This window comes from Hypoxylon trugodes (assembly GCF_022578975.1).
Source record: "Hypoxylon trugodes strain CBS 135444 unplaced genomic scaffold F4822scaffold_4, whole genome shotgun sequence".
Lineage (NCBI taxonomy): Eukaryota > Fungi > Ascomycota > Sordariomycetes > Xylariales > Hypoxylaceae > Hypoxylon > Hypoxylon trugodes.
The window spans coordinates 935153-956085 of NW_026250019.1; the positions used below are offsets into that span (position 1 = coordinate 935153).

The window sequence follows — 20933 nt, forward strand, 5'->3', positions numbered from 1 at the left end:
CGGTTCTACATGTGCGACTCGAGCAAGAAATATTAAGCGGTGAGAGAAACCAAACCCATGCTCACCTACCCTACGCGCCCAAATTCTCAAGATTAGCAATCAGCAAAGTCAAACTCACAACCAAGGAACCCGATTCATATCAACCCATCCATCCATTCATTTTTTCTTGCCTGACCGATTCATACCCCCCCCCTATCCCAAACGTGGCGTCGTTAGAAACATTAAAAGTATCAGTATAGTGCAGTACCTAGCTGAAGCACCAAAAAGGGCAGGTACTCAAAACGCCACATCCCACCCTACAGGGACGTAGCACACCAGTACAGTACAGTACAAAACTACTATCCACCAAACAACCAATAACAAACCAAAAAAAAACTAGTCATCGTAAAAATCAACATCGTCAAAGAAGAGAGAATAAGGTAGCGCGGTCTTGTATGTATTTCCTTATAACTATTGGGACAAAGGTAAGTAGTCGACCGCCATATCAAGCGCCCTGACGCTCCTTCCCCTCAACCCCTTAACTAGCAACAATAGAACGTCTCGCGCGGACGAATTGGACGAGTGATGGATGATGGGATGATTATATTGCATACACAGCGTGAAGCCCTGGGAGGCCTAAGATTGGGGGGAGAAATAAAAAAACACGAAGAACACCGTTTCCCCCCGCCAAACCCATCAAACCCCTAGGAAAAGATTCCTAGCAAGAGCATACTCCTCTGATGGAGTAAAGTAGAGACTTTATACGTCATCCTCAAGGAATCGGTAGGCGAACTTGAAGTCCGCTTTCCTTCGGTTCATCCTGGAATTGTTTAGCTATTGTTCCTTTCTTGTATATGGTAATCCTTAATGGAAGAGTGAATAGGATAGAATGCGAAACTAGTCACATGACACCATTCACGGGCATAATAAAATGCACATACCATGTGGATTCGTAATCGAAGAAGCGGTAAGTCCCTTGTTCGAATTCCTCCGTTATGCTCTTGGGTTCCTCATGTCGTTGGAACCAAGTTTGATATTGCTTGTGGAACCTCCAGCTTTGGTCCTTCAGCGCTTTCGCAGCGAGGTACTGTTGGTACGTGCCCTGCTTGTAGTAAAATACATAGAATAGCGTATCAGGTTCTATCCGCGAGTATAACCGAGGGTCCTCAAATATAGGTAACGGCTCCTGCGGATAACCTGATGCCGATGGGTATCGAGAATCCGGTCTGTACACCCTAGGTGGCTCCGAATCGAACGTATCGAATAGGTTTAAATTCGCCTGCGAAGCTGCCATCATGCGTAGATGAGATGGGCTATTTACCGGCAATGAGCGCTTCTTGGTCACCTCGAAAGACTCTACTAAATCCTGTAAGGAAGCGGGAAGATGATATATTGACTCTTCTTCCTTTTCTTCCTCGATGGGCTTAATGCCATTCGAGACGCCGTTCGGTTGAGAGGCTACGTATAAAATTAGCATAGAACGGGAAGGGTGTATACAATACGGTTTACCTTTCGAGGACTCTGCGCGATCGGTCGCCGGCGCTTTGCCTGCAGCTTTTGAGGAAGCTTTTTCTTTCTTCGACACGGGAGCCGTGATTGGCTCAAATACCTTGGGTTCAGGTGCAGGTGTTGGAATAGATAAGTTCACTGATCTCTGTTCCGGTGGAGCAGGTTGTAAGAATGCTGTATTTGGCGAGTTTGCCGCGCTCGTCCTTGAAGGTGCAGCCGGAGGTAAAGGCGATATGCCCGTCATAGATATTGGTTGCGATCCTGGTGGTGGCGGAAGCGGCGCAATACCAACATTGTTCTTATCGCTCGCAGCAGCTGCAGCCGCAGCCGATGCATACTTCAAACCCTCTCCAGCTGGCCTCGTCGGTAATGATGCGGGTTTCATGGAAGCATTAGCGGTACTACCATTAGTGACATTCGCCAAGGGGGCATGTAGTGTTGCTAACGTAGGGAGAGGAGACTTCATCTGAGTGGAAGGTCGCCGTCCAGCGGCTGCAGCAGCTTCGACAGCACTTCTCGATTTGCCAGGTAAACTGCCAGATCGCGAATCTGGCTCGGCGACATCGTCTTGTATAGACTGAGTATCTTGCGACGACACCCTGTCGTTTTCTTGACCCATGCCATAGACATCCTCCTCTTCTTGTAGGTTGAGTTCATCGTAGAGTCCATCGTCTTCAATAAAATCGTCGGTCATGCCATCTGTGACGTAATAGCGGATGCTCTCCTCTAGGTCAGTCACTTGTTCCGTTTCGACACCTCCATTATCGAGTGACCGCCGAATAAGCTCAAGTTTCCCTTGATGCCACTTATGCCTCTCGATTATGTTTTCGATTGTCGCCATGCGATCCACTTTAGAGGCTTGGTTCTTGCCTTTCTTCATGGTAGCTTGTATTGATTCGCCTTCGGCTTCGAGAGCTTCGATTTGTTGCTCAAGTTCATCGACCATACTGCTAAGGAATTCGCTAGCTTCCACCTTGGCTTGCTCTTTAGGATCTAACTTGGCAGCTGCTGACAAGCCCTCTTTCGAGTATGCCTTGGTCTTCATAGCTTTTTCTACGGCCTTAAACCGTTCCATTTGCTAAGAGAAATGTGAGCGACACCACGATAGAACTTTCCATCGCTATGCTATCCCGATACATACCGTCTCTATTAGCTTCCGATGCTCAAGCAACGGAGCTTTATCCTTGATGTCATTGCTGGCGGCCCATGTCTTGATCTGGTCGCGTAACCTTTGTAGCTTCTTGATCTCGCGCTTCAAGTTGTCTTCCAATTTTTCTTTCTGGGCGGGGTTATTTGATTGTTCAATCTTCTCATAGATGCCATCAAATTCTGCCACGCCTTCTGCGACCTTCTTGAAGCATTTATCGATTTCTTGTTGCAATTTTCTTGCGGCCATGATGTCGGTGTGGGTCGAGGAACGGTCCCCGGTGAATTAGGAAGGTGTATTATGCGGTCGACGTGTTTATATCGGATTTCGTAGTATGGTAAACGTGGAATCGTCGAATGAGGAGGATGGGATGTCGGGATGAGGTTGGCGCAGGTAGAAATCAGGTCGTCGTAAACGCCTACGTGACGTGAAACCTAGATAGCGTCGTTTTTGTTGGCCGTCGACCGTTGGCGTGGCCGTAGTGTCGTGCGTATCGTGGCGTGCCAATTCAGTGCTGTAAGAGAACAGTTGGCGATAGAGAGGAAAGGAAAATTAGGTGTCGGAAGGAAACAAACCATTCGTTTGGTTTCTCAGTAGGAGTGTCGGGAAGAAGTAATGTCTAAAACATTGTTGTTTGCTGATTAAGGTAGTTATGTGATTTGTTGTACGAGTTACAGAAGGCTGAAGGCTGAATCTTTTTTTCTCAAACTGAAAACCGAAAACTGAAAACTGAGGTAAGATGCGACGATGAAAGGCCGACTAGTAAGGTTTCTACAGGTACCTCCTACCGCATTACGGCGCATGTACAGCGCACACACAGCCTGGGTGATGCAGCTACAGCCTACCTTGCGTTACGTGCTTCTTCCGTAAACTTTGTACCGTACCTTCCGCTATACTTTGTACCTACCCCGATCTTGCTAGGGCTAAACTTGTGGGCACAATCCACCGAACTTCTAGCACTTTAGGTACCGGCCATGTACAAATTGCAGTTGCGTGACCGCCTAATAGTGAAATAAGTACCACGGCCACTGCCCGCTGTACTGAGTACCTGAAGTATTCACGAATAAAAATACCAAGAATACAAAATCCGATCTTCTTCTTCATTCTCTTCAAATCTATACAGATTTATTCATGCAGGCTATTATTTTTGACGTGAATACTTCAGTACTTAATTACCGATACACCTAATCCTTTCTTTATCCGGGTACTTCTGAAATGAAATCACAAGCGCATGCTTGGTAGATCATGGATTTCTGTGGGTATCAGTATAGCTTAGTATAGTATAGCTTCCAACTGGCTGCCAGATGGGAAACCACTTAATTTCGTCCTCAACTGCCTGATCCAGTCTATACTGATATTATGTAAGTGAACCTTATTAGCACCTTGCAGCTAACCTTAAAGATATCCTAGAGAGTTTGTATATTCCTTCACCTACAATTCCTTAAATGCCTAGCTACATATATCTATAGGCTACTAGGTCTACTTGGTGCCATTTCAATAGTCTTGCAGATCCTCCATACCAAAATTGAATGTTGAGTAAAGCCGTAAGCTTGACGTATCCAAGATGAAAGGTTTGTACCCCCACCCAATTGTCTTACACATATCGGCTCTGCATTAAACACTCAGAATTCCCGCAGCTATTCTACAGCGCGTGCTGTCTGCTTCAGTAACGGTAGAAAAAGAAGTGGTATCATCTATCGGCAAAGGAGTCTTAGTTTTTGCCGCAGTAGCTCCAGGTGACACTGAGAAAGAGGCCGAGTCACTCGCAGCTAAAGTGTTAAAGCTCAAATTGTGGGATGACGACACCGGCGGAAGAGTATGGCGACATAATTGCGCTCCTTTGTTCATTTCTCATATGATCTTTTTCATATGCACGTATTATGTGGCCATTTATGTCTGACGGATGCTTGCCTCTTTAGTGGAAGAAGAGCGTGATGGATATCGGTGGTGAGGTGCTTTGTGGTATGTCTTTCTAAGCAATTTGTGCTGTCGATCATCTTCTAATATGGTTATAACAGTTTCTCAGTTTACCCTGCTTGCCTCTACGAAAAAGGGCAATAAGCCCGATTTTCATGGAGCGATGGGAGGAGATGAAGCCAAGAGACTCTACGAGCATTTCTTCAATAAGGTACAGCAAGGCTACACGAACGAAAGGGTAAAAAATGGTGTGTTTCAAGCCATGATGGAAGTTGCTTTGGTAAACGATGGTCCGGTATGTGTTCAAACGCGCAAATATTCAACCGTGCCCTGACGTTAACCGCTTTTTATTAGGTCACGTTGGAATTGTCAGCTGGCCAGAAACCTATACCAACGCCAACGCCGAAACCAGCAGAGCCGCCAAGTGAAAAGTAGCGGAAAATCAGATCGATAGCATTGTCCTACAGGCGATAGATCGTAGAGTGGTGCATTAGAAAGAGCATATATTCCATTTCTCCTTATAAATTAATAAGTAATACCCAATGCACGGGGTTAAGTGTCGCGAAATGAACGATGTCATCCGCTTATAGTAGTGAGGGTATCAAAATATCGGATAAAAGATGCAGTGTAAGTGACCATATACGCCTCAGCCCCCAACTAATTACGAAATTCCTGCTCAAACCCCATCAATCCGTCTCATGATGAGATGCCCTGTCCATTGAATAAGGGTAAAGGAGGTATTAAGATGCTTTCTCTACCACCGGAAAAAAACCATTCTGGGTATTACCGTTGCTCCAACTCCATGTAATGCTATGGCCTTCATAGAGTAACGGCTGTAAATTTAAGCAGCGTTTTTCTTCTGGCGGCGATTGACTTTCTTGCTTCGTCTCTTAACGACAACATCAGGGTCCCAGGACCCCATAAATAAATCTTCACATTCATCTTCGTCGTCCGAGTCGAAGATGATGGGTTCCCCATTATTCGTCGTTGGTGGATCTTTCTGCTTCATCTCAAACTCGGGCATTTCGTGGACCGCAATGTCCTCCCAGTTTCGGTAAACAATACATCTCTGGGTCTCGAGAATAAACTTTCCGACCTTGTATTTCTGCGATTCCTCTTTCGCATCTATGTATTTCCAACCTACTTTGGCGTGGCAGACGGCGCATGTAATGTCTGCGACAACATGCGATCCAGTCACCAAGACGCGGGTCTCCGATTTGCCGACTTTGATATTTATAAGGTCTCTCGTTTTCGCGCCTCTCTGGGGTGGCTGTTCTGGTGGTGACACTAAAAATGCCCGTCCGTATCGGCCTGTGAAACCTTTACTGACGATCTGCGAAGTGAACGCGAAATCGGATGCACATGTATAGCATCGGATCGTATTAGGTTGCGTTCGTGCGAGTTTCGTCGTTTTTAGATCTTCTGCAGGCGATCGGATGTGATCATCTTTCGACTTGAAGTTGGACAAGAAATTCATCGGTGAGAGGGTGGGTGTTGACGGACTCGTCATTGGACTGGATGGCGTCGAATCCGTTGGCGATGAGCTCAGTGATGGTAGGGTATCGCTTGGCGGGACTTCATTGTTTACATGCGAACTTCGTCGCCTTCGTCGAAATGGCATAGTAAGGCTTGGAAGTAAGTAAATGGGGAACCTGGGTCCCTGAGTCTCTTCTTGAGCCGGCGGAGGAGGTGGAGGAGCAGGAAGCGCCTCGCTGAACATGATGGAATACATCTTGTCAATATTAAGAATAGCGAAAATATGAATGATTAGCTTTGATTAATCTTCGTTGAATACTAATATACTCAAGCCGCTGGCTTAGTCTTTATTAAAAGAGTCCAGCTCAGTTCTTCAAATAGAAAAGGAGGCAATATTATGGTCTGGAGTGTACCGACAGTCAAACGCAGCCCCGCATCAGGAAGAGAGCAATAACAACAAAGAATAGCTCTGGCTGGTCGATGTATTAATTTATGGTTGGGCATGTATAACCAAGACTGTAAAAGTCTGGTTGCAGCCCTGAGGCCCGGAACCTGCGGGTGATAACCATGTTGTAAAGCGCAGCAGCCCAGTACCACCATTTAGAGTTGATCCCGTGTGCATCACATCGCATCATTCATAGAAAAAGTGCATCTGACTCTTTCCTCAAGCTAAATTACTCCCTTATCGGAGCGGAGATGCCCACCCCCAGCTTTATCGGGTTTACTGCCCACCAGCCCACACGTTAATGCGGCTAGGAGATTCAGGGAGCATCCCTGTGTGCTTAAGTACTATAAATTTAGTGAAAGTTTCATGAACTGCTTGTTGTCGCACCAAGGCAACTAACCGTAGTCCGTTTGGTTCTTGATATAATTTGACCTCAATTCGGCTAGTGGCATCTAAGTATTATAGACTTGGAATTTCTAGCTATATAGTTGTGATTCGACTCTCATCTCTATTCAGAATACTTCAAGTTTCAGAGCTGTCCCCCACGATATCCTTCAATGTATTACCACATATAAACGCAGCCAATTAGGCTCCGGGAAGAAAAGATCGACATTCCTCTCCACATCCTGATTTATGATCGGATAACCGCTTCATGTTTACCGAGTCTAGTACCAAGCTTTGTTACATGTAGCCGAACTATCAGAACCGGAACAAACACACCGTCTGACGAGTCATTAGGGTTGAGCGACCACAAGACTGAGTCAATAAATATAATTGAACCACTTTAGGTCGCTCTTAGTAAGAATATAGCTGCAGTAAAGAGCATCTTTGCGATTGGTATTGTATTCATGTGGTGTTATCGAATCGCCCCCAAACGGTGACATCGTGAAGTGCTTGGACTAATGAGAGAACAAACTTGCTTATTCAGTAATGATATTCAGAGGCCTATTCCGTTCACCTACATGCTGGGCACGCGCAAATGACCGTGATAGAAGTATTTCCGACGCAACGCTAAATAATGGGATTTTACATCCTGGACCGAATATGCATTAATATTCATGTTATCGTATGGATATCGTATGGAATGCCCAAGATGTCGAAGTCCCACTCGGCTCTACCATCCCCTTAGGGAACATAAATATGCCGGAACTAACACGACTGGTAGGCGTTATGATTATCAGATCAAAGAAGGGGTAAACGTGCGATTACATGGGATTACACCATGAATCTCGAAGGGATAGTACATATGTATCGTCGCTGATGGGCTGACTGGCTTTTTGAGATGTTGGACAAGGGTTGGATTACTGGACTAACGAAGGAGCCAAGCTGCATAAGAGTCAACCACCAATCATTGGGCCCAGCTCATTGGTTCAATTGATTGTAGATTAACACGTGATGGACTTGCGGGGTGGCACGGACGTGGCAGGCATGATTGATTGGTCGAGGAGTAATATCTAGCCGTTTCCAGAACCAGGAAAGCACTAGTTCGCCTTGTACCGCTTCTTTTTTAGCGGACGCAACTACGCTGACTGACCGCTCGCTCCTGTTCGTTCCCGAGATATTTGATTTGAGTTTTGCCGCTTTGTCTTACACCAAAAAAATTCCAAGCCGGCTTCTTCTCTTACAAACTTTCAGTCACCAATTCAACCAACACCACACAGACCGTTCAATTCATCAAAGCAATTGTGCCTACAGATAAACAAATTGATTTTTCAATTAGTCAATCCTCGGACACTCGATTTACACCTTTCAACTAAGAAAATCTAAAAACGCAAGACCCCGCTACCACTGCTGCTTGTCGCTCGGATCTTTCCGAAGTCTTGATTGATCATCACCACCCTTATCCAGCCACATCAACCCGATCTCTACAACAGCCCTGGATTCCATCATCGATCATGGCGCCAATGAAAAATAGCAAAAGTAATAGTAGTAGTAGTAGTAATTATGGCGAGGCGGTTCCCCGTCAGGTCAATGTCCTCGCCAGTTGCTACCTTATCGACCCTACTGCGTCCCTAAAGGGACTTCACTACTGCACTACCGGGGCTGCAGGTAAGTCAATTATCCATCTCTCGATCTGAGACAAGCCATCTATACCACCTGCTACACACCTTACCATTTACACACACATCTACATGTCGATCTTGTACATAAACTAACCAATACTTCCACAATAGGGGCCGAGTGGTATTCCTGAGGTCCCTATCTCAGGCTTACCATCTCCTCCGTCAAGTCCCCCCCTCGCGGCCATCACCTCGTCCAATGAGCTCGCGCTTCAACCCAAGAGCAAGAAGCGCCACAGCAACGGCTATAACGCACCGATTAGCCGCAGCCGCCGAGGGGGGGCAACACTTCAGATCAGGGAAGAATGTGAGAGATTCTTCTGTGAGACCATGAAAACCGTTTTCCAGGGTGAGTGGAATATGGTCGGTAATGGCTCCTGCCTGGCTGGTGTTAACTACGCACTTACGCCACCCGATGACTACCCTACGCCTCAGTCTTCACCTAAAGACAACACCAATATCGACATCAAGCCTACTGTATACGTAAACGGATGGATGGAGTTTTGGGATTACGCTGGAGGTGCAAGCTTCCGAGCCTTTGTTGCGGAGGATGGCGACGAGAAGTCGTTGTTTGCGTTCTTTGATAGTGGGCTCGTAGGCCGCGATCTCAAGCAAGCGTATGTTGTGTTCCCTTTGCCACGTATTATGTCACCCCTAAGTCATGCTGACGCTATTATAGACTTATTGCTTTGATCGAATTAGCCGATGGTCCGATTGGATGTTCGCATATCGTGATTTGCGTGGACCGTCATATGCCTCCGGACTATGCGAAGGCATTGATGAGAAGTCTCCAGTGGGTTGGCTTCGACTTGACTACCCTAGACCATTGGGCGAAGGACATCGATGTTACTAGCAACAAATGGCTATTCATGGGCATGGAGGTTTAAGTCGAATTGCGACATCCAGGACTTTGACGATCGTTTAACTTGTTTTTTTTTTTCAATTCGACTCGGATGTTAGGGATCCTTTCGGCATTTTCGAGGTTGGGTTGCTTTTTGGAGTTTTCGGGATTGTGCATGCCTGCATGCACGTATCATCACGTTAGCTTCGGCGCACAAGGTCGTTTTTCGTTTCGTTTCTTTTCCTCGGTTGCATCTGCTGCGTCCCATTCCCCGCACTGGCGAGGTTAGCGAATATCGTTTCGGAGGTTCAAAAATAGCGCGAATGGAACAGTCAAAGCAAGCGGTGCTAGGGCAATCAAAATGGTATATAGTAGGTAACATTACTATGATCAATAGACGACGGATTTCTATCTTGCCCCCTTTTGACCCGTTCGTACAACACACTTTAACGCCTCAAAACAAAAATGCCATATGTAACAATTGCGCCATATCCTTCTATGCATCTCTCCTTGGACATCCCTCTCGACGATGAATATTTTCAGCATCTGAATATTTTGTAAATTTCATAATTCCCCTTCAAACTGCCTAACTTCCAACCCCTTCTCCGCTAAGTGATCTTTCACCTGCTGAACAGTATACTCCCCTCTATGAAAGATCCCCGCACCAAGCGCAGCATCGGCGCGAGTGTGCGCAAATACCTCTTCAAAATGTCCCGGGTTTCCCGCGCCACTAGACGCGATCACCGGGATGCGGATAGCGGATTTAACTTGTTCGATGAGTTCGAGATCGTACCCGCTATTCGTACCATCGCGGTCGATACAATTCAGCAAAATCTCACCCGCGCCCATGGCTTCGACTGCTTGGACCAGTTCCACAACATCCAGATCTCGGGTTTCGCGGCCGCCTTTTATGGTGCATGCGTACCAACAATATTCTTCGCCCCTTGGACCGGGGAATTTGGTTTTTAAGGTGTTATGGCGTGTTGCGTCGGCTTGGTTGGGTACGTACACGCGTTTTGGGTCAACGCTTACGACGACGGCTTGATTACCATATGCACGTGAGATTTGCTCTATAGCGGTATTACCGAAGAGTTTGCGACCGCCGGAATGGTATTCTTCAGCTGCGAGTACGGCGTCGGAACCTATCGATACTTTATCCGCACCGGACCGGAAGTACAGTGATGCGATTTCAAGCGCGGAGACTTTGGATCCGTCGACGTCGACGGTATCCCGGATTCCGCCGCCGATGGTTAGGGGTACGAATACGGTTTCTGAGGTCCGCCGGAGGACTTCTAGCATGGGGAGATCGGCGAGTGGACAGTCACGGAACGAGGTTATGTTTAGGAATGTTACTTCGTCGGCGCCCTGTTCATAGTACTTTCGTGCGAGTTCGACGGGTTTGCCGAGGTTGCGGACGTCGCGTCCGCCTTCTTTTTCGCGTACGTCGTATTGGTCGCCTTTGGTTACCACGAGGTCGCCTTGATCGTTGGCGCGTACGTCGAGACAGGCGATGACGCGCTTTGTTAGGCCGCCTGTAGGTGCTGGGTCGTTGGTTACTTGACCGAGAATTTTGGCGCCTTCTCCTGTTAGAAAGGCTTTTATGACTCTGAGACCTGCGACGCCGCTCTTCTCCGGGTGGAATTGTGTCGCTAGGATGTTGTCCTTGGCTACTGCGCCCACGAATGTCTCCCCGCCATATGTCCCTGTTGCGACTGTCCACCCTTGGTTTTCTAGCTCGCCCTTAACGTACGGGTATTTGTAGGAGTGGACGTAGTAGTATTTGCTCTGCGGTCGTAAATCGTACAGGCTCTTGGAACTCGCATTGGCGCTATTCCAACCAATGTGCGGTACGGATTTGTCGGAGTCATCGAAGCAGTCCAGTTGGCCTTTTATTAATCCCAGACCAGGGTGTGCGGGATCTTCGATGGATCCTTCGAAAAGCGCCTGTAAGCCGACGCATATTCCCATGAACGGCTTGCCAGCATCGATGTGGGCGCGGACGGCTGGTAGATATCCTGCGGAAGCGAGTTGGCTGGTACAATGGCCGAAGTGACCAACACCAGGTAAGATCAGCTTTTCGGCTTTCGCAACTTCCTCGGGGCTTCGGATCCATTCGACGCTGTAGCCACATTTTTCGATAGCATTGACGAGAGATCGCACGTTGCCCGCGACGTAGTCGAGGAGGTGGACTGTAGAAGGCATGGTGGGTAGTCGCGTTTGAAGAGCTTAGAGTATGTGTGTATGTTGCAGTTTGAGTACCTAGACAAGTCACAGTAAGTTGTGTAAATACGTAGAATTAGGTGGCTCAGTATCAATCCAATAGATGCCTGGCAATCGATATTTAAGTTATCTCCCCGGGCCGGAAAGTAAAGAAAGTGCTGGTCGGATGAGTCAAAGAAAACGAGCGCAAGCGCGGGTAGCTGCTGCTGCGACGGGATTTTTTTCAGCGGATGAGGGGCAGGAGGGGCAGCTGGAACGGCACTACCCCTCCAAGGAATTAGTGAGGTTAGGGGTGTAATGCCGGTACTGACCGCCTAAGTTTACTGCTGTAATTGGCAAACACCTCTTAATTAAATTTCACGTCGATGTGACGGTGTTCCGTTCTTTACCTTGAAGCTTTACTTTCCTACCTTTATTTACATCAATAACTTATGCTGGGACAAACGCATAGGTTAATCCTGAGAAAATCAATACATGAATATCTAAAATTCATAATAGAATTTACTTGAGCTTCTCAAATGCGTCATTGCATCTTCTTTAGCCATTACGTTTTACAAATATTCAATGGCTAATAATGGTATAAGCCAGGGAAGCTCTCATATCCTTGGGGCAGCTTCGACATTTCAGCATAGCAAAGTACCACCCCAAGAAGATGAATCAGAATGGGAATATGAATATTCCAATACTGAGACTGAGGTGAGAATTAATATCAATCAAAAAGTCTAGAATTTAAGACTAAATGAATTATGTAGACGTTCTACGTTACACTGGATCTCTCCAAGGCAGATTTCACCAGTCGTGAAACAGGCTCAGCTTACCGAGGAAATGAAAAGTACGAGAGAGCCAAACTCTACTTGAATAGACGTACGAGTCCGGGACATGAAAATGAAGATGGTGCGGGAAATAGTGATGAAGACGACAATATCTCCCGAAACCAAGAACTTAAGGAACCCCAACAGGAGGAAGACATCGACCAGGGAGACGATCACCAAGTTCAAATCCTCGAGCTGCACTCGGAAAACCCCGTTATATCATATAAAGGACGTGTGTACTCAGGCCAATGGAGCCAAAATGTCGGCACAGAGCTTCTCATGACAAAACATGACGACGAGAACCCACTCCCCGTTGTCCGACGCTTGGACCAAGATGTTGACATCCTGGCCGCAAGTTGCTCGCGCATCACCGTCAAAGAGAAACAACTCAACCCGAAAGATGATGCATCAAACCGCCAACGCGGTGTTAACGGCTCCGATGGCTTGTCGTATCCCCAACCTGTAGTACCTCCCGCGGAGCGTTGGTCGTCACGCGAACGCATCGACCAGGGTAATTTCTTAGCGAATTTCATCGCACTGAAGAAGCGGCGGGGAGAGACAGATGAAGTAACTGTTATTGCAAGAGGTGTGGACCCGAGACCTCATCGCAATCGCAGCAGAAAAGAGAAGATGAAGCACGGACACCGTGGCAAGTTTAACTTGCCGCATACGCGGGGCCCTAGAAGGGCGAAGCGCTCGGATATCCTTAGTACGCTGTTGATTCGCGAGCATGAGGAGGTGCCTGGGGAAGAAGGTGAGGGGGGAGTGTCTACGCCTACGCCGCAGCGGTGGGATGATCTAGCTGGTGGAGGTGAAGAGATAGGGGGAGAGGATGGAGAGGATGAAGAGCAAGATAAGGTCGGAAATTCTAAGTCTAATGAGGAGGAAGACGAAGTCGACGGTATGGATGTGGATGGGCCTTAGGAGCGCTCGCCATGGTTCCATGCCAATTAATTAATAATGGCTAGCTCTTGTCTTAGCAACCACGAGGCGAACTCTAAAGATGGGTGAGATTGCTACGTAACATATCATCTATTTGATACCCCCCTTTTTCTTCCCCAAGCCTATTATTTTATCTTACCTGTGATCCCATTACACCTCAGGCGAGTCCGGTGATTTTATGACCGCTTAACCCACCACCACCAAGAGTCGAAAATGCAGGCTTAAAAGAGATCGTCAATGCTCTTATCCGCATCTTTCTTGATCAAGTCCACCATACCCTAAACATTAAATAGTTAGATAGGACATTGTTATATATCAAGCGAAGCATTTTAATGGATGGTGTGCAAAAATATGATTATAGGGGAAGGGTTCTCACCTCGGGCATGATTGGCTTCTCATCATCTCCCTTCACATATCGAAATGGCATTTGCGTGCTCTCATGTTCGTTGAATTTGAGCTCTGGGAAGTCGAGGTAGGGAATTTTATTTAACGTGACTTAGACTTATGTTAATATAGCACTTCAAGTTCTCCGTTGTTGAACCACAATGGCGAATAAGCGGGAAGAGGGATGTGTGACTTACATTGCTCCTCAACAACCATCCGCGTTACACGCACCGCCGTGTCTGTTGTCATCTGCACAGGGCCTAACCGGCGTCCCTTAAATCCCTTCTTCCGTAATTCAGATGTTCGATCTATGTGGTATATTAGTAAATTTCACCTACTAAATTCCCCTAATAAAACAGAACCCAAGTTTGCATACCTCGCGGTGGATCATCACCTATATTTTACCAGTCAGCCAACTTCAACCTCAAGCCCGATCTACATCGGAAGACGCACCTAAAATCCCCCCAAATAAAAACACATCAAACACCCCCTTATCATCAGGATTCAAATCCTCCTCAGCCTGGGGATCTAGCAGACAAACCCTCTCCTTCTTCCCCGGCTCTCCATACAATTCCTCCACGCCCCTCCTCTCAGCCTTAAAAGCCGGCACCCTCTCGAGCTTCTCCGGTACTTTGAATTCTTCGGGTAGAGATGATAGCATGAACGTATTGCCAGCTCGTTGCGTCTCCTCCGCAATCGCGATGTACTCAAGTTCAGACCATTGCCCGAGTTCGGGGTCGAGGTGTTCGACTATGTATGTTTTGTGCTCTGGCATCTTCTTTTCTTTTATTTCTTCGGTTTTTATGTTTGTGTATCTTGAGCGAGAGCTCGATTGCTAGGTTGACTAGTGCCTCAGGTAGGCAATTTTCGCGTGCTTTGGCTTGTGAGACCGAATATGAATTGCTCTACAAAATTTTCGTTCAAGCCTCAAATTCAAAATGTTCTAGTGTAAATATAAGACGAATCGAAATCAAGATATAAAAATGAGATTCCAATTCCGAGCCCTGTAGATTTTACTATTGGGGAGAAAATCCACTAAAACTCGAGTGGGAACCAATCATCTTATCGCAATCAAGAGCCCTTATGTCACTCAAAGCTTGACACACCGTGCTAGTCACTTATTAGGAGATTGGTCACACAGCTGGTAGAAACACACTCAGTTTTATTAATACAAGAGGTTGTATTAGGATACCTCAATAGCCGTAGAGGATATGCTGGCGTCTCTAGAGCGTAGCCTTATCGCTCTATATTCCTATCCAGCAGGAGCCAGCCAGACTGGCATTACCGTATTCCATCCCTAGTTTTCCGTCCATACTTGTAGACGGTTTTCAACCTTCTCAAACGCCCTAGGACAGACATATCCCCATAACAACCATGCCGCAGCTCGACGTAGCAAGTATCAGAAATCAAGCACCAGACTTTCGCGAGCCCTTAGACGGAAGAGAGCCGAAATCCTTACTCTTACGCTTCTTCGTCGGGCGGCTCGAACCACCCTTCGGTCTGTATCCACTATCATCGTCTCTCTTTCTCTTCCCCTTAGGAGCCGGTGCATCGTATCCCGGATCCTCATCCCAATCCATGGGCTCCGCAGCCTCCCTCTCCTTCTCCTTGCGACTAGCAGCTGATTGTCTCTTGTTACGATTCCCACCAGTACTCTTACGCTTGCGATGGTCGTCGTCCTTATCGCCGTGGCCGTCGTCTTTGTCTTTACCCTTGTCCTTATCCCCGCCTTTCTCCTTCTCAAGGTCTTGGAGGAATGTCTTGGGCGCGTGTCTTCGTAGCCAATTGTACACGCTTGTGGGGTTTCGTAGCGCGAAGTTGGCGGCTGGATTCGTAATCTCTTTTCCTACGATGCTAGGTGCGAGAGAAGGCTTCGTTGGTAGCTTTAGTCGCGTATCAATCTCGTAGATGTATTCGTCGATGTCATCTGCATTGAGAAATGAAGTAGGGTTTACTACCGGATCTTCAGGTTCTAGATCTTCCAGTATTTCTGGGAATTGTTCGGCTGTAGCTGCGAAAGATTGATGAGGTACGTCTTGTTCAAGTTTTCGCAGGGACCTCGTAGGCTTCTGAGTGGCGTCCGAGTCGTTATCATCTTCGTCCTCGTCCATGTTAAGGTCAATACGTCGTTCGAAGGGAATCTGAGGCGACTCGTTGATATCCATCAACAAGTCCATTATGCGACTATAACGGCGAAGATAATTAGCAATCTTCTATCTCATTGCTCGGCGTAGGTATGCAATAAAGGATGCCAACTCACTCGTTTTCGATGGCAAGACGCTTGGCAGTTCGCATCGCCTTTTGCTCTAGCTTATGCAGTGTCTCTATATTCTGCGATTGCTGATCGAATTTGATGCGCATCTTCCGATACTTCTTCTTCCATGACTTGTAGGATGGTCTGGCATCCGGTAGCTCGCCGTTGTCGTAGGCCCGATCAAACTCGGCTTTAATGCGTTCCATCGTGGGCGTACTCTTAAATAGCGACGATGGATTGATGGATGGGCGAATGCGTAGAAGTTTAGACGGCGATAATTGGGGAAGAAAGTAAGGAATGAAAATGAGGAAAGGTAAAGTCGGCGAATTATTAGTGTGGGATGGTTGTTGCGGCGTTGAGAAAGAAATTAAGGATTAAGAATCGAATTAAATTTCACCGGCGATATTTTTAATTGTTACGGCGGTGCGGATTGTCAAACAATCCAAGTCATTGGAGAAAATAGAAGGAAACAATGACCACTGAGGGTTCGGCGCATCATAATCTGACGATTTCAGGCGTGCCTGCAAGTAAAAAAAAGTAAGGTAATGGGTAATGGGTTTTGTCGGGCTTGCCTGCCTGACTGACGCCGCGCCTCTTCCCCTTCTACGGAGTAACAACACGCGTTCCTACCTTCTCTCCTTCTTTCGGCGCTAATAAAAAGCGTCAGTTCTCACAAAATGCGACATTCCACTAAACACACACCTAGCGGATCGCCCACCCCACTCCCTTAAGCTATCGATAGCGCTGTATCATATCCAATTCAAATAAATAGGACCAAAACTGTACGACCCCACTATCTTCACAGCCCATCCTACATTTACACCAATACAATCACCACGATTGGAAATCTTCAATCACATTCATTACACAACACAAAACTATATGCTAAGATATTTTACTAAGATGGCCGAAAACGCAGCAAAGAGACTTAAAACCGAAGGCAGCAGCACCGGCGTTAAGATTGGCACGCACAATGGCCATTTCCACGCCGACGAAGCGCTTGCCGTGTATATGCTTCGACTCCTGCCAACCTACGCAGGCTCTTCCCTAATCCGCACGCGCGACCCAGCGCAACTCGAGACGTGCCACACAGTCGTCGATGTAGGCGGCGAATACGACGCCTCACGCAACCGCTACGACCACCACCAACGTACCTTCGACACCACATTCCCCGGTCGCCCTACCAAGCTCTCCAGCGCCGGACTCGTATTCCTACATTTCGGAAAACCAATCATAGCGCAGAAGATACAGAAGCCCGAGGACAGTGACGAGGTCGGCGTACTATGGAACAAACTCTACGAATCTTTCGTCGAGGCATTGGACGCCCACGACAACGGCATCTCAGCGTACGACCCAGCAGCCCTCGAGGCAGCCGGCATCGAGAAGCGATTTAGCACCGGGGCCTTCGGGCTCGGCGCTGTAGTCGGCCGACTGAACCCAAACTGGAACGACCCCATCCCCTCCGACCCCGTCGAGGCCCAAGCCGAAGAGGACAAGAAGTTTCTAAAAGCGAGCGCACGTATCGGCGAGGAGTTCTCGCATGACTTAGATTACTATGCTACTGCTTGGCTACCGGCACGCTCTATTGTGCATGAGGCTTATAGCAAGAGATTCCAGTACGATCCCGAAGGACGGATTATGGTCTTTGATGGTCAAGCTGTGCCGTGGAAGGATCATTTATACACGCTGGAAGAGCAGGAGGGAGAGACTGATAAGAAGGTGTTATATGTCCTATACCCTGAGAAACCCGTGCCGGATGCGAAGTGGAGGATACAAGCTGTACCTGTAACCAAGGACTCATTCCAAAGCCGAAAGGCACTACCGGAGCCATGGCGAGGCGCGCGTGATGCACAATTGGACGAGGTATCTGGTGTTCCGGGTGGTGTGTTCATACATGCTTCTGGATTCATCGGTGGAAACAAAACGTTTGATGGCGCGAAGGCGTTGGCTGAGAAGGCTTGCGCATTTTAAATATGAACAAATGGGATGAAACGAAATCCTGCGATCACGTATGTATGTATAGGCGCCGAGGAGGAATCATCAAGTCTCTAGAATGCATACCTAACGGATAGAGAAAAGAAGCTCTCAAAATGGAATTAGAATCGGCAATTCAGGCGTATTGTTCAGCAAGCAAAATACAATGACTTGTAATCTCATTTTGAATATATCAATGCTCCTATCAAATACTTGAACATTGATATTGATAATAATAATACTAACGCCGAAACTGTGCTTGCTTTCGGAGGCAGAAAATATCGAACAGCTAACTACGCAACCCCACTGCCTGCCCCGAAAACCACGAGCATCTTAACGAATGAGTTTTCCGATCAAATCAGCATTGAGACCTAAATCAGACGACGACAGCTACATAAATCAATCCGAAGAAATTTTTTGCAATTGCGATAATTTCCCTTTGCCAGTTACCGTAAGCCACCCTAACTCCCATGAAACAAGGAAAACAGGCAAAGCAAGTAAACACAAGCGAAAATAATGGTAATCCACATGAAAACCATCCATCCATCCATCCATCGCGAAAAGGGGTCCAACTCTCTCCTCTTACACGACCCCATTTTCTCCCTTTCCTTCGTGTACCTAGTGACTTAGCCTTCGTAATGAAGGACATAAAGTGAAGATGTCTAGCTTGCCTATTTACCAGAAGAAACATACGACTAACCACGGTCAGCCATCGGTCCATCTAGTAATCCCAGTAATGCAACCATCACCCCACCGTGAATTAGTTAACATTCCCAGCTTATCACACGGCAGCAAGCCGACGACGGGGTATACCCAGCCTATCTTCGGATCGGGATACCCTGACTATCAGGTTTCTCCGGAGTTGCAGCCTTGTTCTCTTTCTCAGCATCATCGGCGGTTTCCTCGGCGCTAGTCTCGCGATGGAGGAAACTGCTCTCCTTAACGGGACTACCGGCGGATGTGACCTGCGGGCTGGCATGATGGGTAGCGGCGGCGCCGGTGCCGTGGTGTAGACTAGGATGATGTTGATGACCGACTCCGCTTCCTGAGACGCCGTTGTTGTTTTGACCGTTGGGTGAGGTTAGGTGCGGGATGTTCTCGGGGACTGGGTGCTGGCTGCCGACGCTGCCTGTGTCGACGCTGTCGCCTTTGCCTGCTTTCGACATCGCGTAGTCACCGCTGTCGAAGTATTTGCGCTCCTTCAGGTGCTTGGCGAAGTGGTCCGATTTGGACGGCAGCTTGCCGTATAGCCGAAACAGACGTTGCTCATCGGGAGTGAGAGACTAGGTAAAAAGTTACGTTAGCATATTTGTGTCAATTATAGAGTCGTACGAGTGAACGAGCTTGTGTAGCGGTGAAGTTGGTGAGGTTGTAAATATATCGGGTGGTGGAGTCATCTTGCGTGAAGACAAAGAAGGTTGGGATGGTTTCTAGATTCCGTTGCAATGCCCCGTAAGATCTAGATAGAATATGGTGTTTTCATCTGTGGTGTAGGTAGTCATCCCCTCTAGCTTGGGCATGGAGAGGAGGTGGTGGTGGGTGTCCCAACCCAACGAGGGATGTGTAGGTTGCGTGGGGAGAGGGAGGCAGGTCGTCGAAGGGAAAACCAACCTTGACGTCAATCTTATTCTTCTGGTGAGGGTTCATCTTGAACGATTTTCTTGAAGGTGTCGCCTCAGACAAAAGAAACGAATCTCGAAAGACAAGTTACTCTTGATCGTTGGTCGCGCAAGTTGGCCGGTGGCGTGAAGAAGAATTAAAAAGGATGTGGTCAGAAAATAGTAGGAAGTTTCGTCGTTCGTGGTTTGCCAAAGTACAGTAGTTTCGTTTGGGAGGGGAGGAAAGATTAGAGGCACTGAGTGGTTATCCTATGCTATTGGTTGCAGTGGTGTGTAAGTGCACATAAGTACATGCAGCTAAGTACATATAGGTACTGGGTACCATACGATTTATATGCTCCAGGGCTGTATCTTGGTACCTAACCAACTTTACGTATTGCCGGTAGGGTAGCCCCTTGGCTTCTTGGGCAAGCAGCGGCAGCTGTGTGGGAACCCAGGGTGGCCGCTTCTGGCTGGGATTGGGGTGATTGGGGTGACGGAATTACACCCGCTAGCGCGGTACTAATGCTGTCTTAGAGGCCAAACAAAGACCAATAACAGCAGCAATCGCTTAGGTAATACCTGCATACGTTTGTACGTGTATATTCGAGTACATTCGTGTAGGTAGATAGATATAGAAGGTACTTGGAAGCCTAAGATACCCTACGATACCCGGAAGTTGCCGCCCTGCAATGACTGGGTTAAAACGGTTGCGAAAATTATATCAGGGTCCAATCTTCTAATATCCAATGCCACCATACATCTTTTCAATTGTTTGTTTATTAATATGCCTGATATACCACCAAATATTAATCAACTCGGAGCATTTTCAATCCTCCCCCTTTTTCAACCTTCAGCCTATCAATAAACCAAAACTTGGAAGATGCCCTGTCAGCTTGTTAATGCTGCCCACCTTTTAATGACTCAGTTCTCTCTTTGAATATCGTCGCTATGGCAGCACATCATGGGTTGCACGGGCTACCCAGCGCACACCCATGACGACGACATCTTGGAGATTGATTTCTTTGTTTTTGGAGATATTTCCAACAAGAGAGATGTCGAGCAGCGCGTTGTCACTACTACTACAACCCATCCAATTCCCTTAGCGTGCTTATTGAGCCAGCTCCGCCTCCATTAAACCGCACTGCTTATACCAGCGATATCGCGGTCGCACTAAGACCCTTATACAGTAGGCAATGTGATTCGACGATCGGTGTACACAACGCCAATCAGAAATTCTCTCGTCGGGGGCACAGCAGGCATTGCACACGTTATTTTATGAGTGGGATGAGATACGGACGATGACGAAATTCAATCACTGACCGATAGGATATCATTGTAGCACGAAGACTCTAATGTCTTTATCATACCGCCC

At 47.4% G+C, this 20933-nt stretch overlaps 10 protein-coding genes across 10 annotated transcripts; 4 read left to right on the forward strand and 6 right to left on the reverse strand.

Moving 5' to 3' along the window:
• Window positions 1-425: 425 nt before the first annotated feature.
• On the reverse strand, window positions 426-3095 carry F4822DRAFT_203258 (Not1 N-terminal domain, CCR4-Not complex component-domain-containing protein). Its single transcript, XM_051453758.1, has 3 exons — window positions 2630-3095; window positions 1489-2566; window positions 426-1437 (listed from the first exon to the last, which is right to left on the reverse strand). Exons 1-3 carry the CDS (start codon window positions 2882-2884, stop codon window positions 881-883), a joined length of 1890 nt encoding a protein of 629 aa, XP_051315290.1. The 5' UTR covers window positions 2885-3095; the 3' UTR covers window positions 426-880.
• A 613-nt stretch (window positions 3096-3708) lies between these two features.
• F4822DRAFT_398692 (D-Tyr tRNAtyr deacylase-like domain-containing protein) lies at window positions 3709-5323 on the forward strand. Its single transcript, XM_051457709.1, has 5 exons — window positions 3709-4206; window positions 4273-4451; window positions 4555-4597; window positions 4654-4847; window positions 4907-5323. The coding sequence occupies exons 1-5, from the start codon at window positions 4200-4202 to the stop codon at window positions 4985-4987; spliced, it is 504 nt and encodes a 167-aa protein (XP_051315291.1). The 5' UTR covers window positions 3709-4199; the 3' UTR covers window positions 4988-5323.
• Window positions 5140-6756, reverse strand: F4822DRAFT_203449 (yippee-domain-containing protein). Its single transcript, XM_051453759.1, has one exon. The coding sequence runs from the start codon at window positions 6282-6284 to the stop codon at window positions 5394-5396; it is 891 nt and encodes a 296-aa protein (XP_051315292.1). The 5' UTR covers window positions 6285-6756; the 3' UTR covers window positions 5140-5393.
• A 1612-nt stretch (window positions 6757-8368) lies between these two features.
• F4822DRAFT_442783 (ornithine decarboxylase antizyme-domain-containing protein) lies at window positions 8369-9847 on the forward strand (the record flags this gene model as incomplete). Its single annotated transcript, XM_051463033.1, has 3 exons — window positions 8369-8522; window positions 8682-9150; window positions 9213-9847. The coding sequence occupies 3 exons, from the start codon at window positions 8369-8371 to the stop codon at window positions 9418-9420; spliced, it is 831 nt and encodes a 276-aa protein (XP_051315293.1). The 3' UTR covers window positions 9421-9847.
• Window positions 9794-11956, reverse strand: F4822DRAFT_398701 (imidazole glycerol phosphate synthase HisHF). The gene has a single exon (XM_051457710.1). It carries the CDS (start codon window positions 11574-11576, stop codon window positions 9939-9941), a length of 1638 nt encoding a protein of 545 aa, XP_051315294.1. The 5' UTR covers window positions 11577-11956; the 3' UTR covers window positions 9794-9938.
• On the forward strand, window positions 11957-13746 carry F4822DRAFT_398702 (uncharacterized protein). The gene is made up of 2 exons (XM_051457711.1): window positions 11957-12290; window positions 12347-13746. Exons 1-2 carry the CDS (start codon window positions 12159-12161, stop codon window positions 13328-13330), a joined length of 1116 nt encoding a protein of 371 aa, XP_051315295.1. The 5' UTR covers window positions 11957-12158; the 3' UTR covers window positions 13331-13746.
• Window positions 13450-14822, reverse strand: F4822DRAFT_203471 (DUF431-domain-containing protein). The gene is made up of 5 exons (XM_051453761.1): window positions 14186-14822; window positions 14109-14126; window positions 13930-14040; window positions 13725-13843; window positions 13450-13626 (listed from the first exon to the last, which is right to left on the reverse strand). The coding sequence occupies exons 1-5, from the start codon at window positions 14505-14507 to the stop codon at window positions 13570-13572; spliced, it is 627 nt and encodes a 208-aa protein (XP_051315296.1). The 5' UTR covers window positions 14508-14822; the 3' UTR covers window positions 13450-13569.
• F4822DRAFT_203470 (IEC3 subunit of the Ino80 complex, chromatin re-modelling-domain-containing protein) lies at window positions 14823-16336 on the reverse strand. Its single transcript, XM_051453760.1, has 2 exons — window positions 15993-16336; window positions 14823-15916 (listed from the first exon to the last, which is right to left on the reverse strand). The coding sequence occupies exons 1-2, from the start codon at window positions 16190-16192 to the stop codon at window positions 15139-15141; spliced, it is 978 nt and encodes a 325-aa protein (XP_051315297.1). The 5' UTR covers window positions 16193-16336; the 3' UTR covers window positions 14823-15138.
• Window positions 16337-16790: 454 nt separating this feature from the next.
• F4822DRAFT_398709 (metal-dependent protein hydrolase) lies at window positions 16791-18132 on the forward strand. Its single transcript, XM_051457712.1, has one exon. It carries the CDS (start codon window positions 16869-16871, stop codon window positions 17955-17957), a length of 1089 nt encoding a protein of 362 aa, XP_051315298.1. The 5' UTR covers window positions 16791-16868; the 3' UTR covers window positions 17958-18132.
• On the reverse strand, window positions 18133-20007 carry F4822DRAFT_398710 (Endosulfine-domain-containing protein). Its single transcript, XM_051457713.1, has 2 exons — window positions 19572-20007; window positions 18133-19243 (listed from the first exon to the last, which is right to left on the reverse strand). Exons 1-2 carry the CDS (start codon window positions 19605-19607, stop codon window positions 18779-18781), a joined length of 501 nt encoding a protein of 166 aa, XP_051315299.1. The 5' UTR covers window positions 19608-20007; the 3' UTR covers window positions 18133-18778.
• Window positions 20008-20933: the final 926 nt, after the last annotated feature.